This window comes from Phlebotomus papatasi, chromosome 1 (genome assembly GCF_024763615.1).
Source record: "Phlebotomus papatasi isolate M1 chromosome 1, Ppap_2.1, whole genome shotgun sequence".
In the NCBI taxonomy this organism is placed as follows: Eukaryota; Metazoa; Arthropoda; class Insecta; order Diptera; family Psychodidae; genus Phlebotomus; species Phlebotomus papatasi.
In genome coordinates this window covers 41,632,284-41,656,528 of record NC_077222.1, presented here as the reverse complement: position 1 = coordinate 41,656,528, position 24,245 = coordinate 41,632,284, and the positions used below count along the sequence as shown (strand labels likewise).

Sequence of the window (24,245 nt, the reverse complement as noted above, 5' to 3'; positions counted from 1 at the left end):
TAACAGGGGTTTCAGATTGTAATATTGAATAACTTTTAATTAAGTATTTATGATTGAGACACCTGCGCCATTAGTCGCATTAACTGGGTATGTTCTGTGTAGGATTTCAGCAAAACTTTCATTTGCGTCTAATATAATCAAAATCAGTCAAATAAAATCATAATTATTGCGAACACTCGCGGGAAAACTTGCAGTAAATCAGTGAGTGAGACTACACTCTTCACCGGCCGAAATCAAGGGGCTCAAGGGGCAATTAAGTAAAGCGACTCACAGTTCACAGTTTAATTAAGCGTCTTTGCTAGATTATTTTTTTTTATTTTAAAATCCACAGTGATGAGCTTAAATTCGGATTATGTATATATTATAATGTGTACGTTCAAATTAAATTGTAAGTTGAATTCTGGACGTAATGTCCCCAACGCATTTTCAGATTCGGATTTTTCAGTGTTGCACCATTTTTCGGGCCTAATCAATGAGTTTTATATCTACAATATATGATCAAAAAGAAATGGTGAAACCTTTCCAATTTTTCGTAATGCTCGAACTTATGAGTTAAAGCTATCCGTGAGTTATCTCTTTGCATGTTTTTTGGGTGTATATACCAGTTTATTAACGAGTAAATTCACCAAATTCACACAAAAATCGAAAAAGAATTTTGAACTTGAAAATTGGCTAAGAAGTAAGATACTTACGCGCAAATAATACGGGATAACCGAGAAAAAATAAATCAATTACAATTACTTAAACAATTAGAAAAAATTAATAAGACATTGAATTGATAAGAAAAGTCTAGATCTTTCCAAAAACTCCACATTTAACCAAATCGGTTAAAATATGCTCTTCAAAAAGTGATTGACCTTTGATCTTTAATATATCAAATTGACGAATTTTGCGGTCATAGTTATGTTTAGACGAAATGTCCACCTGAACTACCTCTAAAACTTATCCGAAAATCATTGAAAAGACTAGAGCCAGTTTAAAAAAACAAAATACATGGTTTTGGAGGGGATGAAGGGGAATGAGGGAAAAGAAAAGACCGTCCGTGATAGTGTCCGTCCACTAATGGGGGGGGGTCATCGAAATCCGGAAATCGATATCTCTTAACATTTGAGCTCTAGCTCGGGAACAAACTTAAGGTCAAGTATGAAAATAATTTCTGAAAAAATATTCAAAAATCGGTACTTAACCGATTCATTACCGATGAAAACCAATACAGCCGGGTCCAAAATTTCAATACTTCTCCAAAAAAATCCGAATTTAACCAAATTGGTTAAAAAATGAGCCCTCTCCAAAGTGATTAACCTTTGACCTTCAATATTTCAAAATGTCGAATTTTCCGGTGATAGGAATGTTTGAACGAAATGTTCACCTGGACTACCTCTAAAACTTATTCGAAAATCATTGAAAAATCTTAGCCAAATTTTCAGAAATCCGAAAAAAAAACATGGTTTTGGGGGGATGGAGATGGGTGTGGGAAAAGAAAAAAACGTCTGGAGATACTATTTTTTTGGGGGGGGGGGGGGTCACCGAAAACCGGAACATGGTATATTTTACCATTTAAGCTCCAAAGCGGTGAAAAATTGGAAAAAAGTCGATTAAACTGCTCTCTCTTTGAGATCGAGCACTAAAGTGACACTATTTACTATAAGCAGTTTTTAAAATAAACTAAAAGAAAAGCCGTTTCTTCAAATATAATTTATAGAAACAAAAGTTTCGTATTAAAAAATATGAATACAGTGCTTGCTTTGACAAAATTGTATCAATGTTTCTACATATTCTCTATAAAAAAAATTACATCTCATAATCAAATTCCTAATTTACTAAATACCAGATTTTTTGAATAAATGACATTTTTAAAAAGCCTTTAATAAATATGCAGTGGTACAATTTTGCCAAGTATATTTTTCGTCTAATGTCTAATGCATGTACCCTGAGAATACAGACTGCTATCGGAGATGGCTGACCAAATCGGGGGATTGCTAATGGCATTTTATGAAAATATCACACTTAAAATAATTAATTTTAATTTTCTAACTATTTTTTAATTGGTTTACTCAATTTGTTATTCAATTTGCTTAATAATGTTTATTTAAACGATAAAAATATGATTTTTACACGTGTTTTGGCACAGTGGGATTTGAAGGGTTAAGCCGGCGGCGGACGCTAACTTATAAAACACATCTCTATCTTTAAAGAAAAATCTTTTCTAAATTGCATTTCTTTGTAAATCATTCCCTGAGGAGTGCTTAGTTTCAGTGAGGATTTTGCTTAATCAATAAATGAATTTATGAGTATTAAATTACTAACAATTTTATGTTCCACTAACCTCTGATTGCATCTGACATTTATATTTCACGCTGTAACTTCTTTTCTCAAAATTGTTTAACTTATACACAAAAATTGCCATTGTACTTTTGCTTAATCTGAGAAAAAAAATTCCTTAATTTACTGTAAAATGCACATCTCTACAAGTCCTTCTGCTGCAATGTGTCCCTCTTTTCGGGTCAACAACTTTTCTGGTGTATTTTTCTTGCACAATTTTGCATGCATTTGTGTTGGGTGGGTGGTGAAAACAAAGAAAAGGAAAGAGCACAGAGAGATAGGACTTAAATTAAAAAAAAAAGCTTGCAGCATATTGCCCCAATTATAGCCCCCATGATCTTCACTCTGTTTTATCTTTTATCCTCAAAAGCTTTTTAATTTGCATGTTTTGTTATTGTTTGTTAATTAACAGAACCCCCTATCCATTCCTTTAGCAAACTATAGCACGAAAGTAACACTGAAGGCATGCAAATGAAAGAAGAATCAACAAAATATTTCATTGAAACTTTTCACAACATTCTTTTATAACATTTTTTTTTGTGTTGAAAGCTTTTCTGATTCTCTTTTTTGTATCTTCTTCAAACACTTTTGTCGTCACTCTTGGGTACAAAATTATCCTGCGATGAACCACCCCTCCATTGATGATGTTGGAATTTTTATCATGCTCACCTTTCACCCCTTTTTTTACACTCATATCAACACACTCACACATTTACACACACTGTTTGGCGGGGGGCACACAAAAGGGTCCACCCGGTCTCGATGGCATGAAGGTGAGTAAGAATTGAATTTCATACGTTTTGAAGCACAAATTGACTGTCGTCTCCTCTTTCTACCCTAAAAAAAAAATAATAAACAGGGCGCTCAGGGCGAAACAGGTTCGAAAGGTGAACGAGGCGATCCTGGATTACCGGTAAATTGATCAATTAAAGCACCTCTAATTTGATCGTCTGTCGCCCATAATGCCCCCAACAACACTAAACTTTTCATATCCGTCCACCCCCTACAGGGCACAGACGGCATTCCGGGCCACGAGGGACCACGTGGTGAACGTGGCATTAAAGGTGAACCCGGACCATCCGGCAAGAGGGGACGAAAAGGAGGTGAGAAAGCTAATTTTCATCCACTTTTAAATTGATTCAATTAAACATCAAATCCCACACCCCTACTAACTCTCCATCCCCATTAGGCATCCAGGTTTTCCTTATTCAAAGTATGCAATGAAAGGCACATAAATACAACTCAGTGAAATTGATCCTGGAAAAGCGCTTCTCCTCAGTACATTTAGCCAGAGATTCATTTAAATTGACTAGCGATTGGATTAAAAATTATGGGATTAAATGGTTGGTTCAGCATGTAACTAGCATCGAGTTATTTTTTAATATGGGATTTAATCCTATTTTTCGGGCAAATTCAATAAAACCCTTGTCGGACTGGATTTTAAGGCGTAATTAGTTTAGACTGGTAGACAGTATAAAGATAATTTGCAATATATTTCAGGAAAAGAATTTTCCACAGAACTGCTTTAATGAAAAACAATTTCATAAACCTTTAATAATTGGGGAAAGTCTTCACTTATAATAGTTAAATAAACTAATAGTCAACCTATCAATTAAATTATTTTCAGTTTTTTTTATTATTCGTATTCCGTCCGTTCGACAGTTAATACAGCTAGAGGCAGAACGAGTATAGAAAAGAGTTTGAAGTGTTCGGTGGACCCCCTATATATCGACTTTCGATATCTCGAAAATGTATATTTTCGAATTGTAAAACAAGCTTCTCTAAGATCATTTTTTCTCTTCCGTTTTGAACTCGGACCCACTGCTTTGAGTAAATATAATTACGCCCTCCGCCATGGGTGCTTTGGAAGTTCCGATAGTACGACTTCTCCGGTATAGTACCGATTTCTTAATAAATTGCTTACTCATCATAACCGATTTATGGTCATTTCTCTGTTAGTGCCTCTACTTTTACTCTCCTGCTTTTTTCAGCCGAAGTATTTGTGTCTGATTTGTAGGGGAGATCAGGGATGTTTGGAACAAGGGTAATTTGGGATAAGGTGAATTTTTCTTTGAATATTAAAACAAGTGGAACTATCACTGCGTAAGCGAAGTCATCCTAAGAATATATCTTTATCTATGACTAAAAAAATAGATATCCTCTGTTTTATTGTTTAGATTCTACACAGTAAAAAAATAACACTATTTAAAGTTGTTGAATTTTGAAATGTTGAATTTGGAATTGTTGAATTTAAAAATTATTGAATTTTTATGTGTAAACACAAAAATTGTTGAATTCTGTTTATGTTGAATTTTCATTTCATTTCGAAGATTTTGAATTTTTTGCCTTTTTAGACATTTCTAATGTTTTTTCCTGTACTCAGGAGCCCTCTAATGCGAAATGACTACATCTGATGCTCGGTTCTTCACGATATACTTATTATGCACATAAATATTTGATGTTCTATAAGACTTTTGCCCAATGAAAAGCATCTCGACTGAAGTATAAGTCTTAAATGGAAATTCAACAATTTTTACACAACTTTTGTTTAAAAATTCAACAACTTTTGTCTCAAAATTCAACAACTTTTGTCTCAAAATTCAACAACTTTTGTTTAAAAATTGAACAACATATGTCTCAAAATTCAACAACATTGGTTGAAATACACAAGGCTTCACACTATAATAGTGTGAAAAAATATGATCAAACTATAATAATAATAATTTTTGATCATGTGACAAAAAATACCATAAGTTGTGTATTTTTTCACACTATAATAATGTGAAAAACTATAATCATACTATAATAGTGGTGATCTTTAGATTTTTTTCAACAGTTTTAAATCACGAAACATTGTTAAAAAAAATGTCAATGACTATAATTGTGAAAAATTATACACAGATCGCAATTAAATAATTAATTTAACCGACTTCACACTATTATAGTGTTAAAATTTTACACATTTTCAAATTAAACAACATTGTTCAAAAGTTTTCAACTATAATAGTGGTAGGGGAAACTGGGGCACCACGAAACACGGGGTACCACCAAACACTGCGATTTTTTAGTCGGATATTGGATTATCAGAGGATAAGACCGATAGGAATTTATAGGCACTATAGGGATGCTTGTCCACTGAAGGAATGGTCGAGATAGTCCAAGTAATTTAGAAATAAAAATTACTGTTTGGTGGTACCCCGTGTTTGGTGGTGCCCCAGTTTCCCCTAATTTTCAATCACGTGACAATAAATTACCAAAATGTTGTGTATTTTTTAAACATTTTTAAATTAAACAACTAAAATGGTCGATTTTGCACTATTATAGTAGTAAAATTTTACACATTTTTTTACTGTGTACAAGAAATACTTTAAAAATTGATTAAGATCGAAATAACATACGGAAGACTACAAAGACTTCCAGATGGTGAATGGTGTTGAAAATTTCACCTGTGACCACAAAAGACTCTGTAAAGAAGCCTAAAATAATTAGAGAGTAATCTATGGATGAAATTGTTGCTGAGGAAGTATTTGACGTAGGGCTGAATCTCTTCATAACGAGATTTATCAAATTATGCTAGAAAAAGAATACGTTCCGAACATTCCTTTTAAATTTCAATTGTTAAAACTAAAAATTGTTAAAGATAGAGAGTAAATCCGAAAGAAACATAGGTTTGTTACCAGGCTAAAGGACAACCAATAATCACATTCTAGTCTTACTTGCCCCTTCCTCTATTTTTTCTAACGCGGGCTGAACTGCGAAAATATAACATTAAAAAATTACTTTTTCAGTAACCTTAGTCCATTTTCATTGCCTCAAGTCAAATCATAAGCATAAAATATTGAAGTTCATTTTAAGCCCTTCGCATTTCAGATATCAAAATATGATCCCCCTGTTAAGGTTGTGACCCTGTTTTTTGTACTAAAACCTAAGGGCACATTATTCATTGCTCTATTAGAAGTTTTTCATTTATGAAAATTGTCTTTGCATTATATTTCTCATATATTTTTTAGATCGAGGAGATAAGGGTGATCAGGGAGTTCCTGGACTGGATGCACCCTGCCCGTTAGGTACAGATGGACTACCTCTACCCGGATGTGGTTGGCGCCCACCTAAGGTATACCCCTTTAAAATTCAATATTCATAGCTAAATTATTTTGAAAAGTGGGAGAGGTATGCACCCTTTGCACCTAAGCCCTAGTAATGCTAACTAATCTGTAAGAAAACTACCCAACTAACGCTTATTAACACAATCAGGAGACATTCGTTCCACCACCACCACACAAAGACTACCTCCCAGATATCACTGGACCCGATCCCGATGCAGACTATGACCCTGAGGAAGAGGACCCAGGTGGACCAGAGGAGGAGTATGATGACTACCAAGAGAACTTACACCAAATGGACTGAACAAAAATTATTCTGGGAGACATACAAGAAAGAGGCTAACAATTTTCACCCAAAAAAAAAAAAAATAACAAGAAAAAAGCGAGTACCAAGAGCCCAGCTCAAAAAAGCAAGAAGTAGATGTGAAGACAAAAAATATTGAGGGGCAAAGTGCCTAGAATTAGTGAGGATAAACTTAACAGGGATAATTTAACACTCAAGTAAACAGCCATTAACCCAAATTCCAAATAGGATATGGCACATTTACGTGTATTAATATCTGTTTCACAATTCTCCAAGTGCTAAGACCATATCCAAATATTCAATGTAAAATTCTTTTTGCAGGGAAACGCCATTGATGATTATTGAATGCCACAAATGAGATTTCTGCTTGTTTTAAATAAATTTAGCATAGAACCATGTCAACGAGGATTAAGTTAAGAGAGTATTTTTTTTTGTTTTAAGGAACTCATAATTTGTTGAAATAAGTGAGAGAATCATGTTTTGTAAAGTGAGACTGCATTTAGTGTTTTTTATTCTTCTGGTCCGGAAATATGAGTCCAATTCATTTTTAAGTGTTAAAGTAATGATATCTCACGTTTCTGGAATGTAATGCCTTCAATTTAAACATTAAACCAAAATAATTTTTCTTTTAATTTGAAAAGAAAAAACACAATTTCACAGGAAAGAATTCTTGATGGGTATGAAGTTATCAAGTTCAGTATTATTATAAGCTTCTTGTGTGACTAGGAACTTTTCTTTTACAATTTCAACTCAAAATCTATCATCAATACTTTTTCATCTTTAATTTTTCATAATTCTTGAAAATAATGTTTAAATGATCGACACTTCTATTAGTTCACTTTTAAACTAAAATTTAGAAATTAATATCGAATGAAAGGAAGCATATTTCCAGACAGAGGGTGTAGTTTTGTTTAGTTTTGTAGCGTGTATGATGCAATTGTTGCTAGTTTTAGTTGTATTGAGCAATAAAATGTGTCACAAAGAGATTAAGAGTGTATTATTGAAGCGAAATCGAGGATGTTTTTGGACAATTTGGAGACACGATTATTCTACAAGAGTGGATTTCATTTTAATTCTTTAATAAAGCTTGATATAATCGAAAAATAAACCTTTCCGATTTACTAAATACCACAATCTTAAAATAATAAAGATTAAAAAGTGTATTACAAATTATATCCCAGTACAAAAAAAAAACGCCGAAGAGAAATCCAATATCTGGAAAAAATCAAATGAACTGTGAAAAAAAAATATCCTCATTTCCTGAAAAATTTGCATTTCTAGAGTGGATATGTCCAGTCCAGTGTATGTTAACGGATTACGTGGAGCACAAAGACTTAAGAAAACAGCATATTTTCTCATGAACTCGCGAAATAGAGCTCTAAATGAATTATCTTTGCTCGTGATTATCTCTCCATTAAAGTTTACTAAAGTTTACCGTTTTACTTTCTGTTTACTTTTTAAACTTAAGCCCTCCAAAAGTTGAGGCCTAAATAGTCTCTTCAAACTGGTTTATCTTGAAAAATTCCAATGTCGGAAATATTTTCGGACATAAGTGTGTATTGTATGAACGAAATATTCACCTTAATTACCTCCAAAGCATATACGAAAATGAAAGAAATTTTAGGAGCCGTTTTCGTTAAAAAACCCAAAAAATGGTTTTAGTGGGTTTGGAGGGGGTGGAGAAAAATGTCAAACAAACGCCCCAAAGATCTCTCGATAATGTATTTTTAGGCGGGATTTTCGAAGACTGAAAGTTGATATCTCTTACCATTTAAATTTAAGCTCCAAAACCGTAAAAAGTTGCAAAAAAAAACAAATTATATAATACTTTTCTCCCTTTCAGTTTGACAGTAAAATGTCAAAAATTCAACCATTGGACCTGATATTTAGAGACCTTTTTTTGGGAAAAAATAGCCGTACTCATTATGGCGTTGTTATCTCGTAATCTCCGTAATCTGTTATCTTGTTATAATTTTTCATTTATAAAATACATTACGAGAACATAACGAGATAACGAGATAACGATATTACAAGATAACAGCGCCATAGTGAGTACGGCTAATATTTCGGTAGTTATGATTACTGACAGATTAGATTCATCAGAAGTCAAATTTCTATTTTTTAATGAAAATTTCAGTAAATTTAATTAAAATTTTAAATTGTTATGTGTTTAATTATTTTTTTATTATGTTTAAAGAAGTATTAAAAAAAATGCTGTTATTTAGTCTTTATGTTCCGCATGTAACCACTTAAGAATACCGAAATGATTTTTTTCAACAATTTAAAAAAAAATGCTTGACCCACTGACACATACCGAGAAACTCAAAATCTTTCAGGTCTTTTGAAAATCTTCGGACGGATACTGAAAGAACTGAAGATTTCGTTCTCACAGTAAGTATCCTTATGCATGGCAAGAAAAAATTAAAAAAGAAAACAGAAGAAAATGGAAGATCATCCCAGATAAGCTTATTGTAGGTGAGATTTTTAACGTGAACAAACTCAGATTGCATGCAAATTCAATAGTATTTAATTTTAATAGCATAATGCTGTATGGTCGAAATATACATATTTCAAAATTATACCGAAGTAATTATCAAAATTGGTTAAGTGTGTGACGATGTAATTGACGTTATGTGTTATGAAATATGGTTTTTCGACTGAGGGGTCCCCAGTGTTGGTCCTATTAAATTTAAATAAATTAAATTAAATTGAAATTATAATATGTTGTTGTAAAGCTCTGTCAGAGCTTTCATTTGCGCCCTCACTCATCAAATTCGTTGAAGTAGAACCTAAGTTATAATGTTTAGAACTTCGTGAACTTTGAACCTCATATCTTCAGTTCTAGCAAACACCCACTTTTTAGAAACTTCATAGCCTAAGCTGCATCACCCTAAAATTTGATTTAATGGCACAATGGCATTTTTGAGAAAAAAATGTTTGAATTTTTATGCTACCACAGCGTCACCACCACTCGTGAATTTTTTGAACTGTCATGTGAAATTTCTTATCAAGACAAATACACAAACAAAAATTTATGCCGAAATGTTAATTAGAACTGGAGATACAGGCTAGTCAATTTTAAAACTTTGACCCCTTATAGACCTGGTCATGTGTATCCGAGATATTTAGGTTGTTTTTGTTCGATAAATATAAAGTGCATCTATGATGTAATAAAATTTCAGCCCGTTCCATGCCATGGGGTCGGAGCTCATTACAGTAGACTCTCTCTCAATTGGGCATTTGGGGCGAAATGTCATCCGGTTTATCGATAGATTTGGGCGTCAAAACTTTTGTAAATTCCACAAAAAGCGCTCAATTATAAAGAATCACGATAAAATAGGAAGAACTACAGCGAATTTGAGTGAATTAGCTTCATAATTAAACGTGAAAATTGTCAACAAAATTTTTCGCCCGATTGAAAAAGAGCCGATTGAGTGAGAGTCTACTGTAGTACTTCACCACAGCTAAATAAAACTGAAGTACAGTAGACTCTCGCTGTTTCGGCTCTTTTAAGATCGGGCTACTTTATAATTCGGGCAGCAGTTAAATTCGAAAAAAGCTTGTTGACATTTTTCGATTATAATTATAAGTTCGATTATAATTATCAAATGAAGCAAATATGCTCAAATTTGTCATGATTTGTCTTAGCTTTGATGTGATTTTGCATTATTAAGAGGTTTTCATGAAATTTATAATAGCAATTAGCATGTAAACTCAATACGAGTATGCAGATGAACAAAAAATCGTTGCATTTCAAACAATTTGTTGCCCGAATTTGTCTCTAATTCGGTTGACATTTCGGTACCAAATGCCCGAATTTGGGAGAGTCTACTGTAAACACGAAGTTCCGTCATATATCTCGTAAACAATTGCTCACACTGAATTTTCAACTAAGCTATTTTAACTCAAATCATATTCAAAAATTAAGGTAGGGGAGACCGGGGTACCTATAGCCAGGGGTAGAATTAGTCAGTGGATTTTTCTCGTTTTTTTTTTTTAAATGTACATCGAGCAAAGTATTTTTTAATGAAAGTAGGAACATATCCCCATATTGCCAGAAATATTTATAAGTCTGATCCAGTTATCCTACAATTTAGAAGCATTTTTATAAAATGGGTATATAATTGTAATTCTGATGTTACAGTTTTTGGACCAGCATTTGGTTTTCTGAGTTTCTAGTCAAGATTTCATAGTTTTACCTCGTATCTGGTTTAACAAACCTAATTAAAAAATATTTTTCACTTGGATAATAATTATCCATTTTTTTATATAAGATGATAAGCACTGAAATAGCCCTCGGGGCAATTGTAGCCACTCTTCCGTGGCTAGCTAAAACTAACAATGATTTTTCACTAATACATAGTTAATTGTTAGATGAAAAAGTACTATTGATATTCTAACCAATATTGCCATTTGGATGAGCAACTTGAGGAATAGATTTTTTCAGGATGTTTGCATCAATTTTGCCGCAATTACAAAAATGTCATAAAAAAGTCGGCTAAACCCTTTTTCATTAAACTTAAGTGACATATTTAGATCAGTGGGCTTCAGTGTATCAAGTTAAACAATATTTGGTATCTTCAGTTTGATATTTCGTCTGGAAAACTGGTGGCAATTAGTACCCCAAAAGTGGCTATATCTACCCAGGCCGGGGTACGTGTAGCCATTTTGTCATACGTTTTTCATTATCCTCTCCAGGAAAAGTCAAGGATTTTAGAGCTTTGAACTACACTGGTTCATACAGCCAATATCCTAATGCTATTTATGAAACATTAAAACATTAGACAAACCTTATCATTTTTTCACAAGTCACTCGCTAAAAAAAAGCTTCATTTGCTGGCTAATTCTACCCCTGTCTCCCCTATTCAGTGTTAAAATCTTCCAAAAAGAACAAATAGATAGAATTCATTATTCATCAAATATTGGAATAAAAATCCATAATTTTAATCAATTTATTTTTAGTGTCTAATTTTGTCCTCATAGTGTCCAAAATAAGAAACTGTCCAAAATTATGAGCCCTTACCCTATGTGATATTGTAAAATGATATATTAAATACGAATAAAAATAAATATAGGATAAATATAAACAAAGTAATAAAGTTCTAGGTTGAAAGTGTTTCTGGTTTGGAAATAAAACAAATTCAAGTTTTTTTTATGTATACATACACATGTGTTCCCTACTCTCCCCTATACAATATGTTGAGCAAAACTAAGTGTCTATGCTGAGCAACTGAGCATAAAACTGAGTAAACTGATTATCTTTTACACAGTATTCCTCTATTTCATCCAAGATTCTCACCCATAAACTCATCTTCATTGACGCCAGCGCTAAGGAATTCGTATTTTGTGGCATTGTTGATTCAAATGACCCTTGAAATAACCATATTTGATATTTTTTGAATTGTCCGTGGATTATTCCAAGGTCTCAATGGATTTTTCCCAAAACATAATAGGATTTGTCGAGTTAGGAAGAAAAATATTTATGAAAATTTGAATATCACTTACTAATATAAAGAATTCGATAAAGAATATTATATTAAACCTTGAAGGTTTAAAAACGTATCAGTTATTTTTGAAATTGAGTAGGATAAATGTAAGAAGTTTCCGTCAATGTTAGAAGACCCCTCCAATATTTCTCCTATCCATGGGATCCATTAGTTACAGGGATGAAATACAATTGAACCTCTTATTCGAACGAAAGTGGTCAGAAAGAAGTAGTTTTTAATACATTTTACGTGGTGCCTTATAAAGTGCATTAACAATTACCCAGTGCTTAGTATGGCAGATGAGAAAAGTTTCGATCATCTCTACGAGAATCTGATTCTAATTGACGGAGGTAGGGAATTATTGATGATTCCTGGGTGCGCCTCCCAATCAGTCCGGAGAGTGCTGGAAAGTATTTGGGCAGTTTGTGTGTGACTCAAGTGGAATTTTCCTTTGTTCCAGCGGCCAATCTGGTGCACAAGAAGTTCACCCGGGACCAGGAGTCTGTGATACAGAGGGCTAAAGATGCAGGTGAGATGAACTTGGCGTGAGTGTATGCGTGATTTTGACACATTTCCTCAGCCCAAGATACGACCAAAAAGTGGACCACGCACATCTTGGATGCGATCAGGAGCTATTTTTGGCACCGTCGTCGCATCCACCCCGACATCCCCTAGCCCTCGGCGCCTCTTCCGCGAGGCGCCAAATCACGCACAACTTTCCTTTCAAAAAAAAATTATGTGTAGAGATATTGGCATTTTTTTTAACACGGAATTTAATTGTTCAGGAGTCCAGAAGATCATGGTACCGGGCTCATCAGTGAAGAGCAGCAAAGAAGCACTCAGGCTATCACGAATCTACCCTGGGATTGTATATTCAACCGCGGGCATTCATCCACATGACTCCAAGTCAATTCAGGAGGAACCAGACTCATGGCTGGAATTCTCAGCCATTGCCCAGGCGCCTGAGTGTGTGGCCATCGGACCCTGTGGCCTCGACTACCAAAGAGACTTTTCCGAACCCGAAGTTCAAAAGGAAATCTTCGAAAAGCAAATTCAACTCGCCTGCCAACTTGACAAGCCGCTCCTCATTCACGAGAGATCTGCCCAAGAAGACTTACTGGAAATACTCAAGAAGTGAGTAACCTAATGTTAACTTGAAAAATTATTGCTTTGGAATTTTCCGCTATCTGAGTTGAATTGTCTCATTTGCCCTCAAAATTTTATAGATAAGAGATATGATTATGTCGCTTATTAGCGGGAAAATCAGAGTTGAGTGAATTTAATTTGTTTACAGATTGAAGATTATAGTTTTTATGATTTTCTATTACAATTGAAATAATGGAATTATTAAAGAAAAAATCTCGTGTTGCAATATTAGAAAACCGGCAATAATGTTTAATATTTTTAAAATGCCTTTTTTTTGTACTTTACTAAAGCGAAGTTTTTAACATGGTTCAAAACAATGTTTCAGCAATTCTTTAAAGAGCATTTTACACTTTCAAGAGATTTCTTTAATTTAATACATTATTAGCGTTTTTATACGTCGCTATAATAAAATACGATCAAGACTAAAAAGAAGAAAAAACAACAAATTCATGATCATGAGGAAATTACCAAATTCTTATGCGGCAATAAAAAAAAAACTTTTCAAACAAACTAATTGATATTTTTGAAAAGATTCACTATTAAGTAGCTTGCCCAGTATTCACTAATTACAAAATATTACATAAGGAAATCTCTATTAACTAAAAAAAATCAAATTTACTTTAAGTTCACTTTAATGGGTAATTAATAAAACTTTATATGTTTGCAAAAATCGAGTAAATCTGTTAATTTCTGTACAGATATTTTCTATCTGTTGAAATTTAGTAAATACCATACCGATTTATCGATTTCAGCAAAGATCTTGCCGATCTGTTGATCCGTTCAAATATCTTTTTTCTCACTGTTCTTAACCTCTTTTACCTAGGTCTTAATTCTTGTTGAAACCTATTTTGACGAACACAAGGTGCCGAAAAGGACCCTTTATAAAATTACAAACATTCATTGAAATAAATAACTCAAATCAAAACACCATAAAATTTTACGAATTCGTTATGTAATAAATAAAAATTAAAAACAACAACAATCATAAGTTGGTATTGGTAGAGCACTCGTCTAGTTAACTAGAGGTATTCAATTCGATCCTGGTTAGAGGCAGGATTTTTTCCTATCTCCACTTCAAAGAAGACTAGATACTTCGAGTGTCATTTGCTCTGATTAACAATTCTAACAAATTGTTAACAATTTGTTGTTTGTGTTTAACAAATACAATTGATATTGAACAAAAAGTTCGCAAAATTCTCACTATAGCGATTTTTTATTATTAATACTTGAGATTCTTTACAGTCAATTTGATTTTCATTAATGTAGAAAATTAGGAGAATTAATTAACTTTACAGATGGGTCAGGGGTGGGAATCTTTTTGGTTTACGGAAACTTCGTATTTTACATGTTCGTACTGCACATTTTGTATTGCGGAAACTTCGTATTCTAGTATATTTCGCATTTTACCATTTCGTATTTCACATTTCGTCTTTCATACATTTTGTACACAAATCAAATATTTCGTCTGCCATACATTTTACAAAAGCATATCAACCAATAAAATAACAGAATTCCAGTTTTATGGGATTTAGGGCGCTATGCGCCTCGGGTCCGAGTTTAAAGTCGAACAAAATTTATGAAAGACGAAATGTACTAGAATACGAAGTTTCCGCAATACGAAATGTGCAATACGAACATGTAAAATACGAAATGTAAAATACTAAGTTTCCATATCCCAATCTTTTTAGAGACCAAGTTAAAAACGATAATCTTTTCCACAGATTTCAATTCTGGAATGCGCTTTCTTTTTTTGTCCTTAGCACTAATCACGACTAAATCCAGTATCAAAAGGTTAAGCAAAATTTCAGCGTGTTTTTCTTTGTCTCTAAAATGACTAACATTTCTGACACATTCGAAAGAATAGATCTTCCTAAATTGCTACTTCGTTAGTACTCCTGCAAGTTTTAAAGAAACCTTGAAAATCATTTCATCGTAATAAAAATAGTTGTTATTACGTAGAACTATTACTAGTTAGAGTATTATAATTTAATTGTTTTTAACCCGTATTACATTTATCGCCTAATAAACTCAATCCAGACAATTTTGGATAATTTGTTTCTGAATTAATTGATGTCCGAATTATTGTTTATATGGTATTATTAGTTCTTCAATAACTGAATGAATGAATACAGACAAAGGCAGATAGAAGTACATTTTGTTTTTCTTTTCTCAGTTCCTGTAACATTATTTAAACTTTTTGACATCGCACAGATTTTAATAATATTTTCCTTGTAATTTTTTCTCATGTGAATTTTAGGTGATAAATTCTTCATTTAGATAGTTACACTGTATAAATTAATAATGCTTGTAATAATTTATAGCAAAAAAATTAGTGACCGTTAATACAGGTGTTTAGTAGCGTATTCCCGCACCTCTTCACATTGTACTTTTCATAATTCAATTGACCATTTAAGACTGAGAGGGTCAAAAATTAGCGATCAGAAAAATATTTTTTTCTGCCTCTCTAGACCAAAACACAACTTAACTGGCTATATGATTTTTTTGTGTCACTGGTGACCTTAAAGTCTAAATCGGTAAGAAATTAATTCCAAAATTTGAATTACGTCCTTAAAATCAAGCAAAAATCTAATCTTCATGTTTTTTTTAATCAGTCCAGTTTACAAAACTAACCATTATTATCTAAGACTTGTAAAAATTAATAGTATCCATAAAATCTTATCTCTTATCTATATATAGAGGGCATATCAACTCTGATGACAGTAAAAAAAGCCATTTCTAAACAAATTTCTAATTACAGTTGGAGCATTTTTTTAAAGCTTTTTGTGTTCTTGTAGATATCCGGAAGTGCCCCAAGTAATTGTTAAAGGCTTTATGGGCACCACAGACGAAGCACTGAAATACCTCGGCCGAGGTTTCTTTTTAGGATTAACTGGCTACTTGTGTAAGGTAAGGAATTGAATTTCAAAATCAATGACATTTTTTTCATCAATGGGAAGAATTCCGTAAAAGTGAAAATGTAACATTCGTTTTTATTTTTTGCAATATTACCTGATATACCACCCACACTTAATTAAAAATCAAACACCACTCACGCAAAAAGAGTTCAACATACCAAATGAGAGAGAAAAAAGAGCAAAAAAAAGGCAATAAATAAGTATGCAATTTCACTTTTTATAGTTCTCGAGCCGTTTGGTCGTTCCGCAATTTAGTAATCAAGCACGCAATCAATTTTTTTTCCGTGGTCATTTCTTCTCCAAATAGGCACATAAAAGTATAAATCAATCAGGTGATTTTCTTGCATTATGTCTCTTGCGGCCCTTTCGTGAATGTGTTAAGAGAACAAGTGGACAAACAATTAACTACAAGATATTCTTCACGCAAAGATTTGCCCTTCACAAGTTCAATACTTTTCCACCTGAAGCCATTGAACTTATTTGCAATTATTCTCAAAAGCATTTCATTCACGTGCGACCATTGAGCTACCTAAACAACAATTTCTTCACGTACTTTTCCACTCTCATTCATAATTTTTTGGAGGGACTTTCTGGTGAACTCTTTGTTATTGTTCTCCTCCAAAAAATCACGCATCGGAGCATCGCAATTAAGATGAATTATGTCTTTTTTATCTGTCCAACAATATTTCATAATTATTCCGTAAATTTCACCAATTTATTGAGTCGAAATTGGGTGAACAAATATTTAAAGCGGATTTATGCGTAATATTTGTGTCACTAAATTTGCAATGAATGCACGAACCTTAAAAGTATTTCAGCATGTTTAAAAAAATACCATTTAAAATTCTTGTTTCTGGGTTAACGCATAGAAAACAAAACAATATTTATTCTGCAATTGTAAGACACTCGGTTATTTAATGAAAAATTAATTATTGACACAACATGGCTTGGTATATTAAGCTTGTATTTTGATAAACTTCACAAAACACAAGTGTAATTTCATTTGCAATTTAAAAAATAAACCCACGAAATTGTAGCATTTTTAGTAGTTTTTTTTTTCATATTGACTGTAGAAAGTTTTGAAAACAAAGAATATTTATTTGCAAAACTGTGTCAAACCTTATTTGATAAATTTTAAATTACCCATTTAACACATACAAATACATTGATTAAATTGAACAATTTGAAACGCTAAGCTGTAGGATAATTTACTTAGTCAGAATGACGTTAAAGGTGTTTGGATTGCATCCAGTGAACCTCACTAGGGGAAAGTAACCCATGCTTTGCACGGTCCCAAGCTTCATAGTAGTGAGTAAACTTTTCGTATGTTTCTCAATAAATGTCACTCCGCAATATATTTTAAAAACAGGACACTTTTCCCTAGTTTTTAAAATAACATTTTGGGTGCGTTGAATCACAAATATTGAAAAATATAGGACAAATTTAGTCATTATGAAGCTTGGTACCGTCCAAACTCCAAAGCATTGGCATTTTCCCTAATTGCATTGTGTTTTATTTTTTGTATTTAGAAATGTATCAAAACGCAATTTCCCAGAATTATTATTTTCACAAATTTCTGGAATATTGCCTTAGCCAAGTAATATGAACTGACTTGTGGTTTTTAAGTAATACATCTAATATTATGTTGTGGTTGATCTCGAGATATTTCCAATAAGAAACTTGTGACAGAACAGCGAACAGACTGGGTTTTTCTACATGGTTATTGCTTTTTTACGCCTTCATTGCTTTTTTACACGTGGAAAATATATTCAAAAAATTGTGGCACCAAACCAATTTTTGCGCCAATTTTTGATGTTTTTTCCGTTTTCTGAGACATTATTCTTTAAAAAGAAAATGATTTATTAGTAAAATTTGCCAAATCTAAAAACCTTGAATTAAGAGCAAAAAGCAATTAACCGGTCAATTGCTCGGGATATGGAAACTTCGTATTTTACATTTCGTATTTTGCATGTTCGTATTACACATTTCGTATTGCGGAAACTTCATATTCTACATTTCGTATTTTACCATTTCGTATTTCACATTTCGTCTTTCATAAATTTTGTACAAAAATTGAACAGGCGCTACAGATAACTTTCCAAAGCACAAAAAAATTCCCTTTACAGCAACAGGCGATACAAATAACTTCCCGAAGCGCAGAAAATTTCCCTTAGTCTGAACAGGTCGCGCTACTGATAATAAGAGCTTGAAGTTCGACTTTAAACTCAAACCCGAGGCGCACAGCACCCTTATCCCCATAAAACTGCAATTCTATTATTTTATTGGTTGATATGCTTTTGTAAAATGTATGGCAGGCGAAATGTTCAATTTTTGTACAAAATGTATGAAAGACGAAATGTGAAATACGAAATGGTAAAATACGAAATGTACTAGAATACGAAGTTTCCGCAATACGAAATGTGCAATACGAACATGTAAAATACGAAGTTTCCGCAAACCCAATTGCTCTTTTCTCTCTTCTCAAGGTACTTATAATCGGAAAATTTTACTATTATATCATTTCCTTTTTAAAGAATATTGTCTCAAAAGGCGTAATAAATATCAAATAAGTCCAAAAATTGGTTTGGTGCAGCAATTTTTTGATTAGTTTTTGCACGTGTAAAAAAGCAATGAAGGTATAAAAAGCATTGACCATGTAGAAAAACCCAGTCTGTTCGCTGTGAATATATTCACCATGAGACCCGATCTACAATGGACAAATATAAAATTACTTTGCTGGATTTTATTTGCTGTTTTTAACTGCTCGAACTCCAAGTGAGAGCAGTTTTAATAATTAGTGTAATAATAATAATTACATTTTAATAATTACATTATCTCGCACCCAACGTCTTTATTTTTCCTCCCTCTCCTTTCATGTGTTCCCTATCCCCCAAAAATAGGTCAAAATGAGGTTTTTCTAACTTTGCAAAAAATTGCCCCTGGCGATTTCGTTCATTTTCGTTCATCTATGTTTCGGAGGTAGTCCAGCTGAATATTTCGTCCTTAGGCATCTATCACCGGAAAAATCGCCATCTTGAATTACTGAAGGTCAAAGGTCAACCACTCTGGGGGGCCTAATTTTCAACAGATTTGGTAAAATTTGGACTCTTTTGAAAGATCTTGTAATTCTGAGCCCGACTGCATTAGTCATAATCGGTGATGGATCGGGAAAGTAATGGCAATAACTCTATTTTAAAAATACTGTTTTTAGCACTTTTTCAGTCTTTGACCCATATAAAATTCAAACGGTAAGAGATATCAAATTCCGGTCTTCGGTGACTCCTCCTCAAATGACATTATGGCCCGATTTGGTCAATTAATTAATTAAAAGGTTAATGACTTTTTGAAACCCTCTTCTTGAACAATTTTCAACTTCAAGATAGTTTTGAGGTGATTAGACAAACTCAATTCGACAATAATTTTATATGTACCAGAAAAATTTGTGAAAAGGAATATAAGGCAAAGCTCCTTCTCGGGAGTTCGAGCAGCTCGCAAAGCCTCTGACGCTTTACCACCCTTTTTTATTGATTTTGATGAATTAATTCGAAAAAGGAAAAATTAAAGAGTTTTTCATATCTATGATGTTTATTGAACATAACCAATAGATTAATCTTGTAACTGATGTCTTTATCACATAATTTGAAGAAGAAAGCTAAAGTTCTAATGAAAATCTGGAAAATTAAATATTATTATGGTGAGAGAAAAACGTTATTGAATTAATCAGTAAAGTTAATTTCCTTTGACAAGAACTAGTGAAAAAAATCTTAATTAACAATTATTTAAAAAATTAAGGACATTTATTCCTTAAAGATTGAATAGGATTTTGCTCAATATTATTTAAAATAAAGAAAAACATTTCGCCATGTAACTCAGTCTGGGTACCCCTGCATATTTTGAGTATAAAATTCATAAATTCATTGTATTAAATTAGTATTGCAAATTTTATGTATTCATGTATAAAGAGATTTTTACCCGTAAATTCTCTAAATATAAAACTTTCAAGATTATGTAAAAATTCTTAATCACGAAACCATAACAAATTTAAACACCTGCGAGTTATTATAATTTTATTTTAACTTTTTGTCTAATAATATTATGATTTTAAAGAAGAAACACACCATTTTGAACAGAATGTCTAGAAATTCCGATGTAATGTTATTTGTAAAAAGAAATGAACTCTTTTCATAAAGTGATTAATATGTTGACAAAATATAAAAGAAATACTTCAAAAATTCATTTTTCCATTGTGTTGAAATGTTATTTAAACCTCTTATACTTTATTATTGTAAGCAAAAATATTTTTCGTGTCTTCGGCATTGTCAAGGAAGACGCAAAATATTAAAATGCGACTAGCTATAAATAGTCTTCTGATGAATTTTCCATTCTAATTTTAGCCTAAAATCGCAGTGTCTGAATCATTCCTAAACATCGTAAAATGATAAAGAATAGTGTACATTTTTTAAACAATAAAATGTAGTTTGCTTTAGACTGTGCAACTGCAATAATTCTCATGTGCATGTAAATATTTTATTAACACCTGTTCGCAATTTATAGTTTCTACACAACAAATGATCTAATTGAAAGTTGAACATCTTGTGCGATTTCTTTCCATTTCAGCGCACTTCCGCAGAACTTTCTGTGTGAAATTACTTTTAAAATGTTGCTTTTCACATTGCAGGACAAATCGGACACCGGTGTCCGTAAACTTCTGGAGGATGGAACTCTGGCAGTGGATAAATTGCTGGTGGAGTCAGATTCTCCATTTATGTATCCAAATACGAGGGCATCAAAATTGCCTCAACACGTAAAGACTGCTATTACTGAGAGATCTTTACTGTTTCTACACAGGTTTGTTCTATTTACAAAATTCATATTTTTGATATTGTCATCAATTTCACTGAGAAAAAAAGATATGATACTTTTACAGAGAAAGAATTTTTTCCTCCTCTGGGAAATTGGAAAACTCATGGGTACTCTCGTCCCCAAAAGAACGAAAAGAAGACAAACTTCAATTTTCCCAAAGTCAATATTATCGATTTTGTGAATTATTTTTGCGTGTCAAATGACTCCTTTACAACGTTGATAACTAAAACAAGGTGAATTATTGATCAGTATCTTGTGGGATTCATCAAAATATTTCACACAATAACACTTTAAAACACATTTCTTTTAACACGATGTTATTGTAGACACATTAAGCTTTTTCAAAGGCATAAAAGATACTTCCTGTAGGGGAATTCTGTAATTTTCGTGGCATTATCACTCAAATATGTGACTTTTGACAATGCCATGTGAGCTGAAATGGCAATGTCACGGCTACAGAATCGCATTTTCGAAAAAGCTATCCTAAGATTCGAACCCAATTTGTCATATGGCATTGCCAGAGCGTTTCAGAATTCGCCTCCTGTAGGGGAATTCTGTATTTTTTGTGGCATTGTCACGCGTGAGTTCGAAAAATGACAATATCAATCGAGCTTTTTTGTCATATCATATGAGTTCGAAAATGCAATTCATTGATTTTTTAATGAAATTCCTTTTATTGATGATTTTATGAAAATACAGTACGTCTTGATTGATTTGTTTAACAAAATTCATTATCATTTGAATTGCCAGAAATCTCAAATATGTGACTTCTGACAATGCCACGTGAGCTGAAATGGCAATGTCACGGCTACAGAATCGCATTTTCGAAAAAGCTCTCCTAAGATTTGAACCCAATTTGTCATATGACATATGTCATATGTCATATGGCCAGAGCGTTACAGAATTCCCCTTCTGGACAATCAAAATTCACCAAAATCAGGAAGAATAGGAAAAACTTCCCTGAAAGTAATCTCCCGCCCTGCCAAATGTCAAAATTATCGGCCATATTGGCAAAAATGTCGCTCCGGCTTGGAATTTTGTTACAAGGTTGGTGTCAAAAAGCAAATGGCGGGCATTGACGGGAAACGTTACATCTGACGTCTAGATTTTTGGGGACGAGCGTACCCAAAAAGTTTGAACAAGTTTTTGAAAATTTAAGAAAAAAATATTTTTCGAATTTATGCAATCTGTAATTGTTAATTATCATACTAATTGGCCCCGAAAGGGTTTTCCTTATTCTGGTCTAGAAATATCAAAAATCACAATATCTGCAAGGAAACAGAAAATCGAAAATTCACGATTTTTGACCAAAAATATCTTAGCTTAGGAGTTAATTAGGATCCTGCAAAAAATATCCTAGATTTGGACATCCTTATAGTTTGTAATTATCCAGAAGAATCGGATATTTGTCGATTCTAGATAGTCTAAAAAAAATTGTTGTTTCCATGGGTACCCAGAGTCCCAAAAGAGACGAAAGAGTTAATAAAGAAGTCGAAAATGCCATTTTCCAGGGGATTTGTTAAAATTTATTCAAAAAGTGATCTCCTAAGTAAATATTACTCCTAAAACAACCAAGGGGTTGTTCATAAGCAATTAGAGTGGCTCGAGTTCCCGGTTCCCCGAAAAAATATATGGGTTCCCCGAGTTCCCTGATAAATATTTGAGATCTCTGGGTTCCCTGAAAAAATATGGGTTCCCTGAAAATTGTATGGGATCCCCGGGTTTCCGGTGAGTTCCCTGGGTTTCCTGGACAAATTGGCTCAAGTTCTCCGTAATAAATTACCCCTTGATTTACAACTGAGACCCAAAAAATCTCAATTATACTTCTCTAAAAATTTCTTTTCAACATATTGACGATAAATTTCACTAACTTTCAGATACTGTACTTTTCAACGCAACGAACCGTGTAGTTTGCCAGCGATTGTGGAAATGATTGCGGCCTTCATGAAGAAGACACCTGAAGAAGTGGCTCTAGCCACTGCTTTCAATGCCCTCAAACTCTTTGGATTATCTCAGTAAAACAAAAATCCATGAATGATTTTGGGCTCGAAACGAAAAAAAAAAACATCGTATTCTTTTTCAACAAATTCTTCTTTTAGCCCCTTTGTTTTTGCTACGAAGGGGCTATATATTTTCCAAAATTTTGTATACCCAAAATTATATTTTTACTCCCTATTTATTCTCTAATCACCAAAATTATTATTCATCTTATATATTAGTTGATATGATAATCTAATCAATTGCAATTGATAAGAAAAAAAATCTTGCCTTAGGTGTTTTAATTTTATGTCTATCTTAATGGGGAAAAATCTATGATAATATTTTTTTTTAAGTTTTAAAATCACAATTTATCAGTACAAAATTGCTTCCATACACTTTTCCACAAAATAGTTGAGAAAGAATGTAAACAAAAATATTTGCACTTGTTAATTGTTAGGTACAACAAATATTACGCAATATCCTTAAATCTCATTTAAAATGAAGAAACAAAAATAGTTGATTTTAAGTTTAAAAAGAAAAAGGAAAAGAATTGTTTGAAGTATTCTGTTTGACGAATGAGGCCTTATTCATATCAGGATCTTCCTTCAAATCACTTGTTGATAATGAATATCACAAATAAATTTCCCAATTTCTTAGCTAAGAACAAAAAAAAATATATGCAATATTTTTTTACAAAAAAAAATCTATGATTATAAAATGTATCGCAAGGATAAAAAAATCTCCCATATAAATGCCTTTAATGTAGTGAAAGAGAGCGTGAGAAATTGATTGGAAAAATGTGTAGAATTTTATATATATTACTATTATAAAAAAAAAACAAATAATCAACTTTTTATATTGAGAAATCAAGCAAAAAAATGTGTTTCACAAAAAAAAATTATGACTGAAAATGTGTAAAATATATTTCTGTAAATATATTTTGTAATAATCAGATTTCTTACTGTATTATTTCAATATAGAAAAAAAAATGCAATTTATTTACAATATATTGATGTGATATTTTGTGGATGAGAAATCTGTTTGGCCAGACAGACTACTAAAATTATATCAAAGTGCCATTATAATTATTAGAAATATATTTTCGGAAAGCACAAATTAATCTCTT

At 32.5% G+C, this 24,245-nt stretch overlaps 2 protein-coding genes across 10 annotated transcripts in view; both read left to right on the top strand.

Moving 5' to 3' along the window:
* The window catches only part of LOC129799754 (collagen alpha chain CG42342), a 143,225-nt gene extending 135,510 nt beyond the window's left edge, over positions 1-7,715 (top strand). For 6 of the 9 annotated variants that reach the window (XM_055843942.1, XM_055843940.1, XM_055843945.1 and 3 more), the window contains 5 exons: positions 3,069-3,095; positions 3,182-3,235; positions 3,332-3,425; positions 6,333-6,436; positions 6,577-7,715. In XM_055843942.1, coding sequence (XP_055699917.1) covers positions 3,069-3,095; positions 3,182-3,235; positions 3,332-3,425; positions 6,333-6,436; positions 6,577-6,729 — 432 coding nt within the window. In that variant the 3' untranslated portion in view covers positions 6,730-7,715. The remainder of the gene's footprint in view (positions 1-3,068; positions 3,096-3,181; positions 3,236-3,331; positions 3,426-6,332; positions 6,437-6,576) is intronic. The other 3 variants (XM_055843949.1, XM_055843948.1, XM_055843946.1) reach the window with 1 other exon arrangement.
* A 4,662-nt stretch (positions 7,716-12,377) lies between these two features.
* LOC129799759 (3'-5' ssDNA/RNA exonuclease TatD) lies at positions 12,378-24,235 on the top strand. The gene is made up of 6 exons (XM_055843968.1): positions 12,378-12,565; positions 12,676-12,744; positions 13,001-13,349; positions 16,157-16,268; positions 20,955-21,124; positions 23,017-24,235. The coding sequence occupies exons 1-6, from the start codon at positions 12,508-12,510 to the stop codon at positions 23,156-23,158; spliced, it is 900 nt and encodes a 299-aa protein (XP_055699943.1). The 5' UTR covers positions 12,378-12,507; the 3' UTR covers positions 23,159-24,235.
* The last annotated feature ends 10 nt before the right edge of the window (positions 24,236-24,245 follow it).